At 38.5% G+C, this 21,856-nt stretch overlaps 2 protein-coding genes across 9 annotated transcripts in view; both read left to right on the forward strand.

Annotated features, from left to right (window-relative positions):
* Positions 1-21,284, forward strand: part of mmp16b (matrix metallopeptidase 16b (membrane-inserted)) — a 32,652-nt gene extending 11,368 nt beyond the window's left edge. For 3 of the 5 annotated variants that reach the window (XM_032531735.1, XM_032531736.1, XM_032531737.1), the window contains 2 exons: positions 1,350-1,465; positions 1,769-2,130. In XM_032531735.1, coding sequence (XP_032387626.1) covers positions 1,350-1,465; positions 1,769-2,130 — 478 coding nt within the window. Of the gene's footprint in view, positions 1-1,349; positions 1,466-1,768; positions 6,824-21,273 lie in introns of those variants that run through there. The other 2 variants (XR_004334397.1, XM_032531733.1) reach the window with 2 other exon arrangements.
* Positions 12,249-18,400, forward strand: LOC116699231 (uncharacterized). 4 transcript variants are annotated; one of them, XR_004334399.1, is made up of 3 exons: positions 12,249-12,517; positions 14,505-17,256; positions 17,725-18,400. XR_004334399.1 is itself a non-coding variant. In XM_032531738.1 (2 exons), exons 1-2 carry the CDS (start codon positions 12,424-12,426, stop codon positions 15,956-15,958), a joined length of 1,548 nt encoding a protein of 515 aa, XP_032387629.1. In that variant the 5' UTR covers positions 12,249-12,423; the 3' UTR covers positions 15,959-17,450. The 4 variants fall into 4 exon arrangements, 1 of the variants encoding a protein (XP_032387629.1); XR_004334398.1 differs by having other exon boundaries at positions 17,728-18,400; XR_004334400.1 differs by lacking the exon at positions 17,725-18,400 and adding an exon at positions 17,478-17,689.
* Positions 21,285-21,856: the final 572 nt, after the last annotated feature.

Below are 21,856 nucleotides of genomic sequence, written 5' to 3' on the forward strand. Positions count from 1 at the left end.
TATTTGAGCAACGTTTGTGATGGTGATCATATTACTTAGGAGGTTTTTTTTCTGTAAAGTATTTTTATTTTTTGCCTCCTATTGGTTCATTCACAGGTGAAGTTACCTGCAGTTGGAAGTAGAGTAAAATCTTTTCAAAGCAACCAAATTAGAGGATGTATTATTTATCTATGTACGTTGCAAGGGTCTTCAAGATTGAGAGCATACCAGTATGACTCACATAGTTGTTCATCTGTCATGATCAATCATATCTGAAGAGGTCAGAGGGCCCTGTGGTGAAAGCTAAAAAAATGCTTTGTCATGATAATGTCATCCCTCAACCTGCTGCTGCACATCATGACAAACAGGACATTCTGTCCATCGTCTCAAACATGATTTCATCTCTCTCTCTCTCTCGCTCTCTCTCTCTCTATCTGCCTCTCAGTGATAGGGTGTTGTTTGTTCTAATTCAAAGAAACAACACTGTGTTGTAAGATTTATGTGTGTGAGTGCTAGTGTATGAGAAGCAGATCAATCACAACAACCCCCTGAAACAGATTTGCCAGGCAGATAAACAAAGTACGGATGATTGATTGGCCGCATTCTCTGGTTGTTTGAATCAAGTCAGTTGTAGATCTTTAAAGGGTCAGATTGAGTCTTTCTTTTTTTAACGTCTGGCTGCAAGTTACAGACAGCAAACTGTAAACACAGTGTGCGGTAGTCCAGTGCAGTACAACTTTCATATTGTATTCTTTCTGGTCTTAAAATCAGTATTATAGTTCGGAAATAACTTAACATTAATTTAGTAAGCTTTTGTTGCAGAGTAATGTATTTAATACATTACATTGTCATTATTGAAGACAACAATATTTGATATTTCATTTAGATTTTGTGTGACAGCAGTTTTAGGTGAATATGCAACTTATACCTAAACAAATACACCCCACCCATTAGTGCTTCTTCAGAATGTTAGCATGCGCCAAGATTTATCGTCCCTCTATACGTCCATGGCATTCCCTTGGACATTCCCATTGAATAGTGTTGTAGTGTTTCCCATTTACAAAGGCTAAGTGTATGAACACCAGGATGATTTGGATGCTGATGGTTGACAGGAATAGACTAAGGAAGTCAGTGACCCTTGTGAACTCTAGATAACTGACAAATGGGTTTTAGTGTTGATGGATATGGTAATTGAGTCCAGTTGTTGGATTAATTCAACAGTTGATTAATTCAACTCTCATCACTCTATGCTGATGATCTGTGCTTGTGTGAGTGGATTTGACCCAGATCAGCACACTGTTGCTGCAGGGTCAGGTGTCTGACAGGATACATGTCACTGACTGACTGTATTTATGTCTGTCCTGTTGTAGGTACTGGAGGTACAATGAGGACATGAGAACCATGGACCCAGGTTATCCCAAACCCATCAACATCTGGAAGGGCATCCCTGACTCTCCACAGGGGGCTTTTGTGGATAAGGCCAACGGTATGACAGCTTTATGGACCACGTAACTAGTCAGTGAGCACCAACCTATCCCTAAGTAGTTTTTCACTGAGACAACGTGAAATTTATTTTAAAAATAAATTTCTTTTTTTTTTTTAAAGATCAAGAGTAACACCTTAAATACATAAAAAAGAGAGAGATTTTGATAATCAATTTTGCCAATCCTTAGAGTCATTTCTCAAGACAAAATGCACGATAAAGTGGTACATCTATGGCACAAGCTCTTTGCAAATTTAATCTATATATTTGAATATATTTGTTGTGTTCCACAATACCTCCCTCTAGGCTTTACCTACTTCTACAAGGGAAAGGAGTACTGGAAGTTCAACAACCAGCTGCTTCGTGTGGAGCCTAGCTACCCAAGGTCCATCTTGAGGGATTTCATGGGCTGTGATGGTCTGCCTGCTGACCCCGACTGGGACTGGAACCCCCCAGTGGCGGAGGAACGCCACTACGACAATGGTGACGTGGATGTTGTCATAAAACTGGACAGCGCGGGGGGCACGGAAAAAGCAGTGGCCATCGCTATCCCCTGTGTCCTGGCGCTTTGCATGATGGTCCTCCTCTACACCGTTTTCCAGTTCAGGAGGAAGAGCACACAGCGCCACATACTGTACTGCAAGCGCTCCATGCAGGAGTGGGTCTGAAGGACTGTTATCGCACTGTATAGAAGGGGGTGTGAAGATAGAGGTATGGTTATTACTTGAAGCCCTAAGTACAGTAATTGGAAGCACTGTAAAGGGTACAGTACATAAGGATTGCCATGTTGGCAGATTTTAAAACTGCTTGGACTCAACTAACAAGCTGCAAAGAAGCGAAACGATCAGCAGAACGCAACTAAATTAGTGAGGGAGTCACATCTCCTGTGTCCAACTAATATGTATCTTTCTGCTTTGACTTTTTTCTGTATCTTGGAATGAACTCAATTAAGTGAGACACAGTTAAGCTACTGTAAGTGGGACCTTTGTTTATCCTCGTCTCTGCACGCCGCTTAAAAAGCCCCTAGCACTAACTTCAGTGGACAAATTTAGATATAGGCTTCTACTTTACTTTCATTTCTTAATTACATTGCTCTGAGCTTTGCTTTTTTTCATTGAGGGTCCCTGTAAAAGATTATTCATTGTGTGGAGGACTGATACACAAACCAAATATGACCTTTTTCTCCCAAAGAAGATTACTGCTTGATGTTGTTTTTCCTCCATGGATCGAACATTGCGGCATCATACTCAGATTTTCTTTTTTGCCATTGGTATTCACATCCACCCGTTTGCTGTGTAATCTGTGGGGATAGAAAGTAGCTGTAAGTAAGAGCTAGGAACTCACGACAGTTGCGGCAGTGTATCACCAAAACAGGGGCCAAAAACCTCTGCAATATTTATGAGACTGCCTTAATCACAGTTTGCTTAAACTCCCTTCTCTTTCTCTCTGTTTCTCTGGTGTGGAAGTTGAGAACTTAGTGACAGTAGGAATACAAATAGTGTATAATAAAGGCATTCGTTACTTTCCAAAATGTTACTTTAAAACCAGTAGCTAAAGGGTCAGTATGTAATTTATATTTTAAAAAAATACATTTTTGTCTTATTTGCTCAAACTGTCACTATTCCTGACAGCGGTACATGAGACAGATAATCTGTGAAAAAATCATTTTCTTCTGCCTCACTCTAGTCCAATCAGAGCCGAGGAGTCTCTCACACACAATTGTTTGGAATTGTTGGCCTGTAGGCGGTGCTTGGATTTTGGATCGACGGTTTCCAACATTGGTCACAAACCTTCTCATTCTACAGCTAAACAGTACACTAGTTCTGAAAACATTTGAAGTAAAAAGAGCCAATGCTGTATGCTGTAACAGCATCTTGATTCCTATTTGACCAGCGCTACCTAGTTTGATAGTATAGTGGAAGTTCCTGAGCAGTCATTGACACTGTGTTAGAGTCTCTTTGGCTCTGATTGGATGTTTACCTTCGAGTGCAGTGGAATCTTGCAAATCTCATTAGGAGCACCAGGATGAGAGAAAGGGGTTACCTGTCTCATATACTACTGTCAGTAGTGACAGTTTGTGCTAATATGACAAAAATTTATATTTAAGAAAGTTACCTACTGAATCTTAAGGACAGTTGCTCTTGAAAATGTGCAAAGCAGTGCTAAATACTTGATGGCAAGCAGGCTATCAATTTTAATTTACTGTCTCACCGGAGCATAAGAGAGAGAAAGGGAAGGTTAGTTGTAGTGTGTGTGTGTGTGTGTGTGTGTGTGTGTGTGTGTGTGGTGTGTGTGTTGTGTGTGTGTGTGTGTGAGAAAGAGACAGTAAATACCCACACTATATATGTACTGTAGTGTCAGTTATTGAATAGCTAACATCCTAATTCCCTTTTTTCATGCCAGGTTTGGGCACTAATATTCTAAACCGTGTCAGTCCATTCATTTTAAACAACTTTACTAATCCATAATTGTTTGTTCTCAACTTTTTTTTTTACAAGGTTTGTAAGTTTACATGCTATTTCGCCTAGCAAGGGACACAGAAAGGTAAGGGTAGGGATAATGAGACACATACACTATTTCTCATTAAAGCCATGGTAAAAATAGTTACCACGGGCACATCAGCCTTGTATCAGTGGCCAGTGCGTTTGTCCAGATTGCTCCAACTTCTTACCAAGGTATTGCAAATAGGTTTTGAGGACATGCGAAGTCAAACAATTATTGTAAAGAAGAAAACACAAGTCTAAACAATAACAGGAATTAAGACACAGAAATAAAAAAAATTATTGTTGCCTAAATTCTATATGTCAGGAAAAAAGTTAAACCTGTGTGTTTAATAATGGAACCAGGTTGTTTTATGCACTGTAATTATAATTATCCAATATATATATCTATATATCTATATAGATATATATATATATATATATATACTCATGTTTTATTAACAAATTACTAATACATTTATAGAACTATTCTAACATTGGATTTTACAGGCCTATCGGAATACTAAAACTAGCTAAACTAAGTCTGATGACAAATTTTTTAAATATATATCATGATCTATGATGTTGCTTATATATGACATCATACATAAACCATAATATCTTTCAAAGAGTTTAATCAGCGGACTAGGATAAACAAATAAGCAATATAAAGCATAACAAAGGGCAGACTCTCTGCTGTGAGATGGAGCTAAACTCAACAGGAGCTTTTCCTGTCTCTGTGTATTGTAATGTAAATGCTATACACAGCCTGGATCATAATGAAATACATTGCATCATAATTGCCTTTGATTGCTGCCATACATTTACAATATGGTTGTGTGGTGTAGCATTTCTCAGAGTTTGCATTGAGCATTCATGTGAGTATTCATGATATATATATATATATATATATATATATGTATATATACATACATATGTGTGTGTGTGTGTGTGTGCTCCTTGGTTTTGTTACTTTTACTTGAAATGGTCCTCAACATCAACTGTACAGGATATCTGACATAATCTTCCGTTGATATCAAGGCAATGCCATTTATGCCACATAAAGGATTTAAGAGATTTTGAATGTCTATATGAATTATCTAAAGAATGGTAAATGGGTTGGACCATGATTAGATGTGGTTTTATCATGTCATCATTCATACAGGATAAAAACTTCAAACCTACATACAGTAGGGCCAATGCATGTTGTTGTTAAACCAATGTGTTGTTGTTTAAGGAGAATTCTGTTCAATTTTAATACGTAATTCTGTTGTTTGTAAATTTGGAGTGCTGTCAATAGAGCGAGAAACGAGAACAATCGGTGCTGTCAACACCGTGTTATCTCCCTGCTAGAGTTAGCACCCAACAAGCTTAAACAGGGAAAGTTTTAAACAGCAAGGCATAAAAATTCTGTTAATTCAGCCAGTGCACATACCTCTGTTTATTTCCTGTTTTCCAGTGAAGTCTACACTAGTCAAAACACACCTTTCTGTCACATCTACTGCAGTCAGATTTGCTGTGTTCACCCGGAAGGAATCACTGCACATGGGTAGGCACTTGTAATGACATTTTGAACATGTTTAGAGGCTAAAAACATGTTTAAAACGTGCCCTGTTTTTACCCTTTTGGGTGACAAATCTAGCAGGAGGATAACAGCACTGATTGCTTTCATTCTTTTTGCTGACAGTACTCCAAATTTATAATCAACAGAGCTACTTATTGCCATTGACTTGAATTCTCCTTTAAACCAATATGTCATTCTTTATCTTTGGATCATTCAGACTCTTTCCCATTATGGCTAGATGAAGTGATTGATCAGCAATGCAGGTTTCTGTTGGATGCACAGACAGATCCAAAATGTCATTTTTTATAAACCATGTGAAACTACCAGCTTAAACCATGTGAAACTACCAGCTTCCAGCTGGTCCTCCCTCTTCCAATCTGTCAAACTGATGAAAGAACATGTAGACTTTTTAAAGGCAGGAGCATGTTTGCTTTTCATAAAGGAGTGCTGAATTGCAGAGCAGATCTGTTGATTACTGACAACTATAATTTAACGTGGAAGCAAAAACCTTTGGCTTAGTGTTGTGTTTGATGTCTTATCAGTTTGTGTGTTTGTGGTGAGGGTCTGGTGGCTCCAGCAAGACTGAACTAAAGACCACGGCCAGTTTGCAGAGTCCGTTCTGTATTTATTGCCATATTTATTCCTCTGCACTCAGCACCTCAAATCTTGCATTGCATTGTACTGAGGGAAAGAAGCTGCTGATATAGTGGGTTTGACATGCAAGTTTTTTTTTAGTTATGCCACTACTAAGGAATCCTCCTCCTTCTGTTGCTGCCTCAACAACAAACAATTCATCTGGTGCGAATGCTTTTTCATGTTTGAGAGGTAAATCAAAACTTGAAAAAGTAACGTATTTAAAATGCCCTTTTAAAACACTTAAATCACTTGAGATTCCTGACGTTTCAGATGTGGACTTAGTGTAAGCGGGAAGTGTCAATGCTCTGACCAGCCCCTATCTCCAGACTCCTCAGAGCGTTTTTTGTCTGCCTCGACAAACACTTCTAAACATTAGGGCTAACTTGGAGTGTCATTACAAGAAGTAGATGGGGACAATTTGACAGCCGCCGATACACCATAGAGGCAAGGGTGCGGAAGAGATGGGAAGCATTTTGCGATCATTGCAGTCGAGATCTTATACACAGATACATGCAGTATATACTATAAAGGCATAGTGTATGAGAAGTGAACATATTGCATAATATGTACATAAAGACAGAGTGTATATTGTCTGCCTGGGAGAACTTTGTTTTTAATGGGCCATTCATTTCATTGATAAAGAAAATGCTGTGTGTTGTAAATAAAACAAGTGCATAATGAGTGTTTCCTTGTATTATGCTCTCATACACGAACAAGCTTTATACTTCATCACCTCAACTAACCTTCTCCAACAAAGTGACTGAAGATGCACCATAATTAGCAAGTTATAAGACGCAACTTTAAATAAGTATTTATATAGGAAACTTTGATTAATTCTTGCACAATAAATATGTTTAACTCTGTTTGCACTGGACAAAGCAGGATCAATTGACCATACTTTACATCAAATTATTCAATCAAATTAGCACACACTAACACAAATCAACAAATGTTTTTTGTAGGCATTAATCTTAGAAAAGCCAGACACACGTGTTTGTATGTATAGCTAGAAAAATGCAGATAAATCCTGGATATTTCTACCTGTATAATGGACAACTCAGCATGCAGGACCTATTTTTCATTGTTGCATGTTTTAGACTTTTTTTTGTGGGGTATTGCAAATCTCTCTGTAGCCGTTTGCATGAGTCAGGTAATTAACTTTCTTTTCAGTACAAGCAGACAGAAAAGTGAACAAACACTCATAAGTTAACAACAGCTTTCAGAGTTCAAGTTTCAAGTTTGGAGACACTACATTATTTAATCATTAAATTAATAGATATTTTTGTGTCTGTGTTGTAGTTTACAGACTAAGTACTAGAGACTAATCTTATTTCTCCAGGTTGGAGTACGGCTCGTTTTGATAAAAATTATTTAATATAATTCCGTAGAGTAACTGATCCCAGAAGTTTGAATCTGTGAATATCTTTTGAACATTGCTCACGTTTATAAAACCATGAGCACAGATTATGAATCCGTGCGAACAGTTTATTGAACACAGGGCACGGATTATGAATCTGTGTGTACGGTTTATAAAACCAAGGGAACAGAATTTTATTCTGTGCGCACGTTTTTGTTTTTTTCTTAGCTGTCCCGAGGGGACAATTTTATTTAAATTTTTTGAATTACTCATTTTTCCCAGAAGGTTAATTTCACTTCTACACATGCATGCATGAGTCACAGGACAGTGTAAAGGACAGCCATGGAGTCACACGAAAGTGTCTGGGAGTCACAGGACACTTTACAGGACATTCATGGAGTCACAGGACAGTGTACAGGACAGTTATGGAATCACAAGATAGTGTCTGGCAGTCACAGGACAGTATCCAGGACAGTCATGGAGTCACAGGACAGTGTGGGATGGAAATGAGTAACTCAAAAAAGTTAAATAAAATTGACCTGACTGTTTTCAATGATTTTTACCCTAGTGCTAATTTAACCACTGCTAACTATTGCTAAATGAAACAGAATTTGGGTGTATTTTGACAGTTTTTTGAAATTCTCAAAAGTCAGCCTCTCGCACTGACCAGGGCAATAACAAATATGTAAAGCATACATTTCATAGTAATTCATGACTAACATTTACTGTTATTTGACTGATATACAATCAACAACAAAGTATTATTATTGATTTGTCAATGTGTTGAAACCCACTAATAAAGTAATTAGTAATGGCGCATTAACTTTAAATATGCATGTATTAAGCTTATTTACCTTCTGAATCTGGACAGCCCAGCCTAATGTTGCGTTCCAGACACACGTTTTTAGACCGATAGTTACAACTTCAAGTCACGACTCACGACTTTGTAGCGTTCCAGGTATATGGAAAGCCAAATACACGTGATTTCTCACACGTAAACAACACGTAAACAACACGTAAACAACACGTAAACAACGCGCAAACAACGCGCAAACAACGCGCAAACAACGCGCAAAATACACGTAAACAACGCGTCGATTTTTCACACGTTAACAACACTTAAAATACACATAAACAACACGTAAATTACACATAAACGGCGCGTAAACAACACATAGACAACACGTAGACAACGTGTTGTTTACGTGTTAATTTTATGTAAATTTGAGCTATTTGGTCACTTCTCCATTTTGAATGGGTGAGTGTCCTAAGCTCCCATTGGCTGCTGAGCAGTAGGGTTAAACCATTTCTGTAAGCCTGGGGAGGGGGTCGCCTGCCAACATTCAACACGCAAAGGATCCTCTCACTTCTTTTCTTTCTCATTTCTTCTTTTTTTGTTTAGCTTTTAAAAAAATATATTAATTTAAATTCATTGAATTTACTATTCAATCATAATTTTTTTTCTTCAAGATAACATTACCACCTTTTGCTCCACTGCTGCCTTTTTGTTTGAGTGTAGCATTTTTTATTTCTTGCACATGTTGTACAGTGGTTCCTGGTTATTTAGCTGTTGTATATTTTTTTCTGTACAAGCTTTCTTTATATATTTGCAATTGGCTAGTGTGTATATACTTCGAGAAATAAAAGCTTTGTCTAAAATATAGTGTGTGCTATGGCTGACATCAATACTAGTAAGCTGCCTAAATATACAATGTTAGCAAATGGACAATATTACAGAGGATAAATCTCACACTTTCAAGTTGACAACACCCCAGAGATATGCTATCATGACAAATGTTTTTATTTTGTACCATTAATAGCAAAAGCCAGTGCATAAAGTTGTCTGTGGCGTTACACAAAATGTGTTTCTGAATAATAAAAACAATCTCTAAAAAAAGAAAAGGAAAAGCAGTATGGCAACTTAAATTATCAGTCCTTCAAGTGTTTTTGTTTGGTACATTAGGCTAAATATCTACAACAGAGTGAACCTTTCTAACTTAAAAAAGAAAGAAAAAAAGAGCTTAGACTTAAATGCAATGGAGTTGTGCTTAGCATTAGGCTATCTGCCCTGCTAATCCTGCACGCATTTCCGGAAGGACCAAGCAATGCGCCCACAGCGGTTTACATTTCAGCCTGTCCAGGAGCAGCCAACGTGATTATTTTAAACTATGAGAGCTGGGGCTGTAAATCAGAAGCAAGGCCGTGTGTTCAGCTATTGCCTAAAATAGAACACATTTTATGAAAACTGACAAGGTTCAAAACAATCTTAATGTTTTAAAGTAACTACAGCTTTCAGATTTATGTATGAGGTAAAAAGTACAATATTTCTCTGAATTGAGGGTAGCATAGATGGTGGCATGATAAGAAAAGACTCAAGTAAAGTACCTCTAGGTACAATATGCTTTCTATCACAAGGCAACAATACGAGAAACGCTGTGGCTGTGACTTGAGCATAAACATGTATTGTTCCAAAATGTCAGTTACACTTTGGAGTGGTCTAGTGGCAGACTACCAATAGGTCCTGCCAGAGTATCCACATCCTGGATCCGTTGCATCTGTGCAGGCTTGGACCTGAAGTGGTTAGTAGGATCGCTACTACTTCTTGCCAGTTCAGAGCAGGAATTGCAGCAGGTACACCTTGTTGAGCAGTGTCGGATCCAAAAATCTCTGCCATGGCTGTGAGTGGCTGCGTTTGCCTTTGAAGACATCCTCGGACAAATATCTGATATGGTGTATGGTGGCCAACAGTGCGCAAGCCATGGTTGTTCCATTGTTGCCTGAAAAGATCCAGGTCCCGGTTAATCCGGGGCAGGTAAACATAGTGCAATGCCCACAGTGCAGCTCATTTGTACAGTTAATGATTCCTTCACTTTCAAGGAAGGAGAAAAGCTGGTGGTACACATTTGTCATTCCCCGCCAAAGATCTCCCCAAAGCCTCTCTATCCGCTGGTTATGGACACTTCTGCCCGTATGGCACTTCCCCTTTCTGATCCACACTAAATGTTCATGAAGAAGCAAACACTGTGGTTTTCTCCCCCATAGTCACACCTTATCCTAGAAGGTACCCCATAATTAGCAGTGGCTAGAACAAACTGATCAGCAGTGCTACTTCTGTTATTGTCTGAAGCTTGCAAAAACACAATCAGTCGGCTGAAGCCACACATTCCACCATGGATCACTATTCTCCACCTAAAAATGAAACAAAAAGGAGGTTATTTGTGTTCTGCATTAGATTGCATAATAACTTCAGGGTTCTACGCTTGCTCCTGTACAAAATGTATGGGTGTATTTAAAGTATGATTTGTTTTGTACTGTAATGTCGATGAATCAGTAATACAAGACAGACACAGCAATCATATTCTCATAATTACAAGCTACATAACTGAGGAAATTAGACACCTACATTTATGACATCTGTTTACAGCTCAATAGCACAATAGGAAAAACACTACACAAAATGTTTTTTTAATGAACTTATCCTAACAACATACATCAGTGCAGGATATGTGCTTGTTTATTCTGATCTCTAAGTTAATCAGATCCACTTGTAGCTTACAACGGTATGACCACTTTTTTGTTTTTACATATGCATGCAAAATTTTGACAAACAAAAGTGAGAATAAAGCTTGTACTGTAGAGGACTGACAATTATTTAGTAAGACATGTATACCTCATCAAATAGGACAAGTGGAACCGCCTAGACAGAGAGAAGTCAATTTCAGTTTAAGTGTCTTTCAATTGACTGAATGTGATTTTACAAAAACAAAACTTCTGATACAGATAACAGCATTAATAATAATGATAATAATAATAATAATAATAATAACAGTTTCAGTAATAAACTACACCTTGCAAAAAGAAACCACACTAAAATTAATGTTTAAATTTTAAATTGCAAAAACATGGCCATTGCTTTTGACGCTCAAAATGACCCAACTGTGTCAGATACGTAAATGTCTTCTCCCTATGCATAATTTGACTTTTGCTCATTCCTGTTCATTTTGACCTGCTGATACCTAAAGCTATAGTTGTAAAAAAAAATCATGTCAGGGCTCGACACAAAACAAAAACAGAGATTTCCCGTCGATTGTAATTAACTAATTTTCAAATTTACAACATCAAAAAGGAGAAGTACGTATGTCACAGAGAAGGAAACAGAACATGCAAGCTCTGGTGGTTGAGCCAGCCAGCTTGAGGGGCATTTTAAAAAATAAAAAAATAAAAAATAAAATATATATATCTACATATATATACACACACAGTGTATTTTTTGTGGCATTTCTGACCTTTAGTTTTATAGGAAAGCTTAGATATATATATATATATATATATATATATATATATATATAATATATATATATATATATATATATATATTGGATGTATTTGTCATCAAAATGCAAATTAGGTTCATTCATACTTACAGAAACTTTAGTCTCTCTGCCTGTTTATTAATCTTTAACTAGGCTATTTGTAGAAGCCTATTTTAATTTGATGTAATAGTGATATATTTTTAATTATTATTGAAACAGTGTGTAAAAAGTTTACAATGCCTAAGTAATAACTTAGAATATCAGAAAAAAACAACTGATGGTCAAACATTTCACTGAAAAATAAAAAGGCTAGCCTGTAAAATACATTAGTGGCCATTCGGCCAATCAAACGCAGGCGTGTACGTCAATTAATGTCATGGAAACAGAACGACGATCCGAGGAGCCTATAGGGCTGCAGACCATTCTAAGTTCTCACTTTGCATTTTGACTTGGGCTTCATGCAAATCGAACCTGTGGAAAACAAACTCTTTGAGTTTTAAACCGCTGGAGATAACATACTGCAAACTGATCATTTGGAAAAACCAAAGAACAACAAAGAACAACACAACTTCTGAATCACTAACTATTGTGGTGAAAGGAAGAGCTTGGAAATGGCCTTTCGTCTGCCTGGTGGTATACCCGAGGAGCACCTCCCGGATTTTCCGAGGGGACGCATCCATGGGTTGCACATGCTTGCAAGACAAGGTAAGACAACTTTTAGATTTATTTTTATTATAAGTCTAGCCTACTTATCTCTGATTCATTGATGTATTCAATAAAAATAGCCAATCTTTATCAGTAGCTAGCTAGTTGTGGAAATTGGTGTCACGTTTAGAATGTAAAGGTGGAAAGCCATTAACGTTAGGCCTGTTGGAAAAACAGATGTTAAAACAGACTTTTACTTGACAATTTATCCTGTAAAATAATTACTTGCTAGACAGCATGTGTTAAATATCGCGGGACATGTGTGGAATGTATCAACAATTAGTGTACGGATGTAAAAACACTGGTATTTCAGTTTGAGGGCAACACATCTTACAAAATATAACCTAGCTACATTGAATTTACTGAAAAAAGATGGCGACTGGGCCAAAATTCATAAAATGCCAAAAAAAGTATTTGAGTTGAGCACCATGGAGACGATGGAACTATTAGGATCGAACATCGGGAGGTTGAGGACGCGCAGGTGGAATCAAACCAGGACACGTTAATGTGTGTGGTTGGAACGCGGAGGTTCTTTGTTTAGTTGGTTAAATCTTTAAAAAGTTTTGAAGTTTATCAAATGATATTAACTTCTTTTATTATATCGATCCACGTTTTTTTTTTACCTCTGGGTCTGGCAGTTGAATTGCGCTCTCCGTGCGTAAAAGCCCTAACGCGAGATTCTTTACTCGACCAATAAATGCAAAGCGATGTTCTTGAAGCCTACACCTTTTGATTATATTAACAATCATTATTATTACCATTTATAATATTGTTGTTGCTGTTATGTGCTCTCCATTCAGCAACTCTGATAAATACACCAGAAAACTTTTGATTTGATAAAATATGACTCTTCAGCCACATGTCTGAATACAATATAATATCAAGTCAACAGTAATTTTTTCAAGTTTGACGGATCAACAGTTTGGTCAGTTTTTCAGTGTGAGCAAGAATAGTAAATAATGCTTATTTTTATATGAATGCAACATGAATTAATTCTCATGTCGTCACCTGTTAAAAATAACTGAGGAAAAACTGCACATTATTTGGCATTACTGTTAAAAAGGGTATAGCCTTTTGTCTGTTGTTGACTTTATGACACATGTATGTACAGTATGTATGTATGTATGTACAGTATGTATGTATGTATGTACAGTATGTATGTATGTATGTATGTATGTATGTATGGAGCTAGATTTGTTTATTTATTATAAGCGGGAAAATAAATGAAGAGAGAGGTTTTGAGAGAAAAAATTATCACACTGATAGCAAAAAAGCATTTTATGAGAGAGAAAAAAATATTTGAGAGAAAAGTTTTCATACCAATAGCAAAAGTTGAAATACAAATTTGAAATTTTTAAAATGTATTTCTGAAAAAAAAAATCTCTCTCAAAATACCTTTTTAAACTCTCAAATATATATATTTTTTGCTATCAATGTGAAAAAAAAATTCAAGACAGTGATCACCAGATTGGCCAATAGGAACGTGGCCCTGCCCATGACAATATTTTCACATTGAGAAAAAAATCCTGAGACAAGGAAAAAAAATTGCTCTGAGAGCAAGAAAAAAAATGTCACACTGATAGGAAAAAATATATATTTGAAAGTTTAAAAAAAGTATTTTAAGAGAAATTTCTTTTTCTCAGAAATAATTTTAAACATTTCAAATTTCTATTTAAACTTTTTTTAGTCTCAAATATTATCTATTGATATGAAAACCTTTTCTCTCAAATGATTTTTTTCTCTCATAAAATGCTTTTTTGCTATCAGTGTGACAACCTTTTCTCTCAAACTTTTTTTTACATTTTTACTTTTTTTGCATGTAATAAAGAAACAAATCTAGCTCCATATGTATGCTGTTCTTATTTTAACTTTAATTGTTGCTAATTTAATCCAAATAATTAATGTTATGAGAACTCCTTATTATTTGAAGTCACATTAAACATTTTAGTTAAACAAGACGTTTACGTTTGATCTTTGTTTCCCTTAGGCCGTGTAGACAACTTCCCACATCCTGCAGAACCTGGCCTCCCTGAAGAGGAAGGTGAGTATAATATTGGTCACCGTTTTCCCCCTCTCAGAGAAGATGAACATCAAATAGAGGAGTGGGAGGATGAAGACGACTGGCCTTACTGGTCTGTAGATCCTGGGTATGGCTCCGTGTCTGAAGAGGACGAGAGTGCAGAGGAAGAGGAGCAAGTGGATGTTGAAAATTGTAGTGATAGTTATGGTGATGGTTGTAGTGATGGTGACGTTGATAGAGATGGTGAAGTTGATAGTGATGGTGGTAGTGGTAGTGGTAGTGGTAGTGATGGTTATAGTGATGGTTATAGAAATGGTTATGGTGATGGTTATGGTGATGGTTATTGTGATGATTTTAGTGCTGGTAATGCTTATAGTGCTGGTTATAGTGCTGGTTATATTGCTGGTTATAGTGATGGTTATAGTGATGGTTATAGTGATGGTTGTCGTGATGGTTCTAGTTTTCATGATGATGTCAACATCCTACCTTACTCCCCTCTCATCGAGCACTTCCCACCTCCAAGTTTTTGGCAGCAATTTAAACCACCGCGTCCTTCCTTTCCCACTGGTGAGCCATTCTGGCACCTCCCATTTGGTGGTCCGCTGCACGGGCTTCCTGCGCTGCAAGTGAGAGAACCTGAATATGGTTGTCCCTCAGCCTCTCAAAGGTCACACCTTTGCCTCAGGGAGTCTGCACACTCCTCTTCAGGCCTCGGCCCCTCCACAGACAGAAGAAGGGAAGACAGCTCCAGGGAGTCTGCGCACTCCTCTTCAGGCCTCGGCCCCTCCACAAAGAGAAGCAGGGAAGAGAGTGACACCTTGCAGGTAAGTATGAAGAGGCTGAAGGGGAATTGTGAGGACAGCCTCAATGAGTTGCCACCCTCCTCTTCAGGCCACGGCCCCTCCACATATAGAAGAAGGGAAGACAGCTCCAGGGAGTCTGCACACTCCTCTTCAGGCCTCGGCCCCTCCACAGACAGAAGAAGGGAAGACAGCTCCAGGGAGTCTGCGCACTCCTCTTCAGGCCTCGGCCCCTCCACAAAGAGAAGCAGGGAAGAAAGTGACACCTTGCAGGTAAGTACGAAGAGGCTGAAGGGGAATTGTGAGGACAGCCTCAATGAGTTACCACCCTCCTCTTCAGGCCTCGGCCCCTCCACATACAGAAGAAGGGAAGACAGCTCCAGCGAGTCTGCGCACTCCTCTTCAGGCCTCGGCCCCTCCACAGACAGAAGAAGGGAAGACAGCTCCAGGGAGTCTGCGCACTCCTCTTCAGGCCTCGGCCCCTCCACAGACAGAAGAAGGGAAGACAGCTCCAGGGAGTCTGCACGCTCCTCTTCAGGCCTCGGCCCCTCCACATTCAGGAGATACTGGATGGTTCCTCTTGATAACATGCGAGGAACTGAAGATAGCGACTCTGATTAGGACAGAGTTTGGGACTGTTTTCTGCAGGATTGGAAAACCTTTGCGTCTAATGGGGTAGATAATTCTTTTTTGGAGTATTGCACCAGGGCCTATTTGTACATATCTGGAAGCAGGATTGCCTCTTTGTAATCTTGAAGGCTGGAGGTTGGTTATGACTCAGGTAGCATCTAGCATCAGGGTTATTTTCTCTTTTGATTAATAGTTAGCTTTAATGGTAATGTACAGTATGTGATACCTATATTAATTGCATTTATGTAGCACTTTCATTCACACACTAGATCAAGATTAACTTTATTGTCCCGCCATGTTGGAAATTTGTCTTGGGCACTTAACCCATGAGGCAGTCATATTAAAAATAAAAACAGACATGTATAACAAACAATAGATAATTTACAATACCATACAACAAACCATAATATGGCCCTGATGGTGTATAAACACAACATGGTGTCAAGCAGTGCTTTAGTTAAACATTACTCCAACAATAAAATAATAACAAAACAAATAAGTATCAGTGTAGAGATCACAAGCACAACGATAACAAATCCGCAAATCCCCATCGCCAGAAAGCTACCACGCAAGGCACTCGCCTGACCATTGGGAGCAATGTGGGGTTCAGTGTTTTGCCCAAGGTATCACTTTTTAAACTAAGCTACAGATGCCTATACCAGAGGTAAGTCAACAATTATTTGAATATGTTCAACAGAAATGCAAGGAAAATAGGGGACTTTGCTTAAAGATATGCAGTCTCTGTTAATGCTTTTTTAAAAGCAGTTGATGCTGTTTAAACTGGCTTTTGGCTCATGTTTTTAATGTTGTGTTTGTAAATCTTTTTATTTCCATTGGTATTTAATTTCTTTTCTTCTTGTTAATTTGTCTGTTATTGGATCAAATGTTTTAACAATATTTCTCATGTGAAGCACTTCGAGACTGTCTGTAAAACGGGCTATATCAAATAAACCTGTTATTATTTGATTGCATTTATGTAGCGCTAATGGCAGCAAGCTACCGTGCAAGGCACTAGCCTGACTATTGGGAGCAATGTAGGGTTAAGCATTGTTGTTCTTTGGCTTTTTAACATAGCTGTGGATGCCTATACCAGAGGTAAGTTAACAATTATTGACAGTAATCTCACTTATTGAATAGTTAAGGCATAATAAATCTTACTCATTGTTATACTGTCATATATTTTTCTAGGTGTTTACTCTGGACCAGATGAGAAGGATGGACGACCACAGGACTGGGATGACTACAAGTCCAGCAAAAGAGCAGTGGTTGCCTTTCTTTCACTTGGCCAAGTAAGTAATCCCCTCACTAAAGCCGCCTACACATGATCCGTAGCAAAACCGTGAGGTAGGGCGCAGAGAGGCAAAGCGCAGCGCAGGAACGTTCTGGAATTGGTTGTGCCTTGAAAGGTCAAAGTTTAAATAATTTGAATTTTGAGTGTACAACGGCAATTCCGAGCAGTGTGTGACGCCAAGGATAGCGTTGTGCCTAGCTGGCACCACTCTCTCCACAGGAAAACAATGGAACGGCCAGCGTAGAGCAGTTTTGCCGTGGCGTACTACAGAAGTACCAGCAGGGACATAAAGCAGTGATAAGTTAACTCTACACATGTGGATTATATTTATTACAGAAACCTTCTTGAATATTATTCCATTGTTTATCATTCTGTCATTGGAGGCCAAACTCAACAAAACAGCTACCAACAGGGCAATATTGTATAGCTGTGTTCAACATTACTTACTGTTTTTTGTCTGTTTTAGCAGGGCAGGATTCCTCCAGGATTTTGGCACTCGTCAGGCAGCTGAGAATGGATGTCAACCAACCTATCATCTCAGGCAGACCCAGCACCACAGCAGACCACTGGACCACGGACGTCAACCAACCTATCATCTCAGGCAGACCCAGCACCACAGCAGACCACTGGACCACGGACGTCAACCAACCTATCATCTCAGGCAGACCCAGCACCACAGCAGACCACTGGACCACGGACGTCAACCAACCTATCATCTCAGGCAGACCCAGCACCACAGCAGACCACTGGACCACGGACGTCAACCAACCTATCATCTCAGGCAGACCCAGCACCACAGCAGACCACTGGACCACGGACGTCAACCAACCTATCATCTCAGGCAGACCCAGCACCACAGCAGACCACTGGACCACTCTCAGCACCCTACTTGCTTCCAGGCACCAATTACGAGCTGAAGACCCATTGAAGACTACTACGAGCTCCTGCCTGACCAGCACAGAGGAAGTTGTCACCATCTGCTTCTTCTTCTTCTGTGCTGGTGGATTTGGGAAGCACCTCACACACAGGAAGCAGTCACCACAGACACAGAGACTGAATTAAAATATTATAAAGTGTTAAGTTTGTGAATTTAAACACAGTATGTTAGTATATACTGTTTATCCACTTACTAATGCAATACATGTAAGACAACTTTCTAAATGTTTCTTTTTACATATTTAAACAATATTTTAATTCTTATGTAATTCAGAAATAAATATTGTGCAAAATGTGATTTAGTGTGTTCTGATTTTCATTTGACTTAACGCATTACTGTATTGTTTTTAACTATCTCATTGTTATTGTTGTTTTAAATAATTTGGTATGACTGCAATACATATTATGTACAATGCTCATAATACTACATGTGGATATAAATTAAGTAGGTGAAGCTACATTCTAAACTAAACTAAAGCATCTCTAACAAACTTACAATTTACATTTTGGAAACTACAATCATAAAATTTATATTCAATATCAGACATCTAGAATCTGTAGTGCCTTGACTCGCATGCAAGACACAAGAAAGATGGTGCTTCACTAATCCATCAATTCTATGTATTTGAGAATTTTTGATTGATCAAAATACTGAAGAAAGGTTACAATTGTGCATTACATTTTATTTATTTTTATTTAATTTTTTTAAACATTTTTTTGACAGAGCATTGAGACTGTCACTGCATTAGTGCCCTCTTCTGATCCTTAAAACATGTACTTTCCAGGGTAGTGTCACAGGGTTTTCATGCCACGTCCTACGGATACATAAGGGCCTGGTTTTACTTGGGGGCAAGTGGAAATTCATTCCTTTAGGCCATGTTTAAATATTAGCATTACCTAATACACAAGGACAGCAAAGGATGACCTGGGTTTCCTCAGTAGTGACATGATATCAAAGGGGACTTGATAGAACAGTAAGCCATCCATCCAATGAAAGTGGGCAATGCGGATGAGACTCTGAGAACTGTCTCAAGATGACACGCTGTAACAGATTTAATTGCAAGGAATGTAACGGTCAGATGACAGACATTCAAAAGATTATTCATGCTTTGAGTTGTTTACATGCAGGGCTATCTTTTCCAAGAATATGGCCTCTTAAGGTGACAAAACTAAACAGAATAAATAAATAGTATGACTTTCATCAGACTGTGATTATCCATGAGGTCACAAAATGCCATTTTTTCCGGAGGCTAATATTATCAAACATGAATAAAGAGTGTCAGCTTTCCAGTCCTCCCAAATTTATGCAACTTCAAGACTGTTTAGGGACTCCATTATGCAGAAATATTCAAACATGTCATTTTTTGTATAGTAAAAATATACAGTATATGTGTACTGCATACAAAGATGCATGTTTCTTGCCAATACCTAGCATAAAGTGGGCATGGCTGTTTAAAAAAAATAGAGTGAGTACCCACAGACCAAATTTTTATTCAGATATGTTGGAGTGAGAGGTTGAGTTACTCTTCAAAAATGGCCATTCATGTTTTTTTCCTGGCTGAAATGTAACCTTTGGTAACCAGCAGTGAAGTAACGTAATAAATGTACAACCTGCTTTACAATTAATTTGCTTTTCATATATCATTTAACTGATGTCTTTTTGGGGTAGGAATAAACATATCAAACATATCATTGTATTTTCTGTCTTTTTAGTATGTTTTGTGTTTTGTTAAAAAAAAAAAATCTGTTAATCACAAAAAATAAACCTAACCTGTGTGGAAATAATTAAAACAACAATAGATAAACTGGAAACTTTCCTCAAAAACCCACAAAGAATTGTAACTGACGTATTTAATGTATTGTATACACACGTATTGTTAAGGGGCATCCCTCAGTTGCCATAGTAATTACGGCAGGAGCAAAGCAGGAAGTCATGTAATGTGAAATTAAGAGGATATCTATTTAGACATTAGACTGGACATACACCCAGGAGAGCGGTGTTCATTGCGCGTTTGAAAATAAATGGGAAGTTATGTTAACTTTCGTAACAAAAGGAACTACGTCACATTCTGTACAACTTGACAAAAACCCAGGGGCATCGGGAAAAGGGCCCACAAAGATGGTTAGAGGAATAGCTGTGGATGCGGAGAGGGGTCCATAGATAATGCCTTTGTACAAGGTTCAGCATTTTATGCATTTAACAATATCATTCCACAACAGTTAGTGGAAAAGCTGAGGTGTCGAGGGGTGAACTCTGGCACATGCAGCTGGACCTTTAACTTCCTGTTGCAGTGACAGCAGAGAGTCAAGGTGAACAGATGCACTTCCAAAACCATTTTAGTGAGCAGCACAGGGTCACCTCAAGGCTGTGTCTTGAGCCCCATGCTGTTCAGCCTGCTCATCCATGACTGCTCTGCCTGTTTTAACACCAATCATGTCATGTTTGCTGATGACATGACAGTGGTGAGTTTGATCAGTATTGGTGATGTGTTTGCATACAGAAGGGGGGGTAGAGGAGTTAACATCATGGTGCAGCTTACACAACCTCCACCTAAATGTCAACAAAACAAGGGAGATGGTCATTGACACCCCACACGCCACTGACCATTGGTGGCGCCGCTGTGGAGAGAGTCAACAGCATCAAGTTCCTGGGGGTCCACCTTGGGGATGACCTAATCTTCTCCACCAATACCACGGCCATTGTCAAGAAACCCCACCAGCGGCTCCACTGCCTCCGGTGTCTGAAAAAGGCAGTTCTACCTACCATTCACCTTACCACCATCTTCACAGGCCCTGTTGAATCTGTCATAACATATGGCCTCACCTCCTGGTTTGGCAGCTGCAATGCCCGGTGAAACACCAACTAAACAGAATTGTAACGACGGCCAGAAAGATCATCAGTGCCTCTCTCCCCTCCCTGCTGGAGATATACAACCAGCTGTGTACTGGCAAGGCCATCAACACAATAAAAGACCCTTCCCACCCTTCCCACAGCCTTTTCTCCCTCCTTCCATCTAAGAAAAGATACAGGAGCCTCTGCTCCAGATCCAGCAGGATGCTGAACAGCTACTTTCCACAGGCTGTTAGGATTTTAATTGGACCAAAATCCCTCCCACTGCCATGCTTCCCTACTGTGCAGCTACCTGCCTGAACTGCACTTTGTTTGGACTAAACACATGACTGCAATGCACTTGCACTTTACATACCGTGCTGCTATTCTGCACAAGCTGCCACTCTCCATTGCACTTTAATACTCTGTGCCCAAGCCCCTCCTATATGTCTATATGCTGTATTTTATGTTTCTATTCTATTTATTTCCGTGTTTTATACTGACACGGAAGTACACATGAAAATGACATTAAAGTAAATCTTGAATCTTGAATCTTGAGTCAATAGATTTAATCAGATCTCACCACTATAAGTCAGCGTCACATGTTCATATTATTATGTCCCACAGACAAACTGATTATTAAAAAAAAAACAGAAACTATGGCATTAATTCAGAAAAGGATGGTGAGTACATGTGCTATTAAAAAAACAACATTTTGTCATCACAAATGTAGCTTTTATTTTTGTAAATCCATTCTCTAGATCTGTATGACAGGACAGAAATTTCAACCATGAATTTGAACCAGAACCATGACATTTCAGATTTCACAATT

Source organism: Etheostoma spectabile, chromosome 12 (genome assembly GCF_008692095.1).
Source record: "Etheostoma spectabile isolate EspeVRDwgs_2016 chromosome 12, UIUC_Espe_1.0, whole genome shotgun sequence".
Lineage (NCBI taxonomy): Eukaryota > Metazoa > Chordata > Actinopteri > Perciformes > Percidae > Etheostoma > Etheostoma spectabile.

Excerpts from the sequence above, each read along its gene's own strand:
- LOC116699231 (XM_032531738.1), top strand. The coding sequence starts at position 12,424 with ATGGCCTTTCGTCTGCCTGGTGGTATACCCGAGGAGCACCTCCCGGAT. Across the intron at positions 12,518-14,504 it reads GCACATGCTTGCAAGACAAG|GCCGTGTAGACAACTTCCCA; the intron begins GTAAGACAACTT and ends TGTTTCCCTTAG.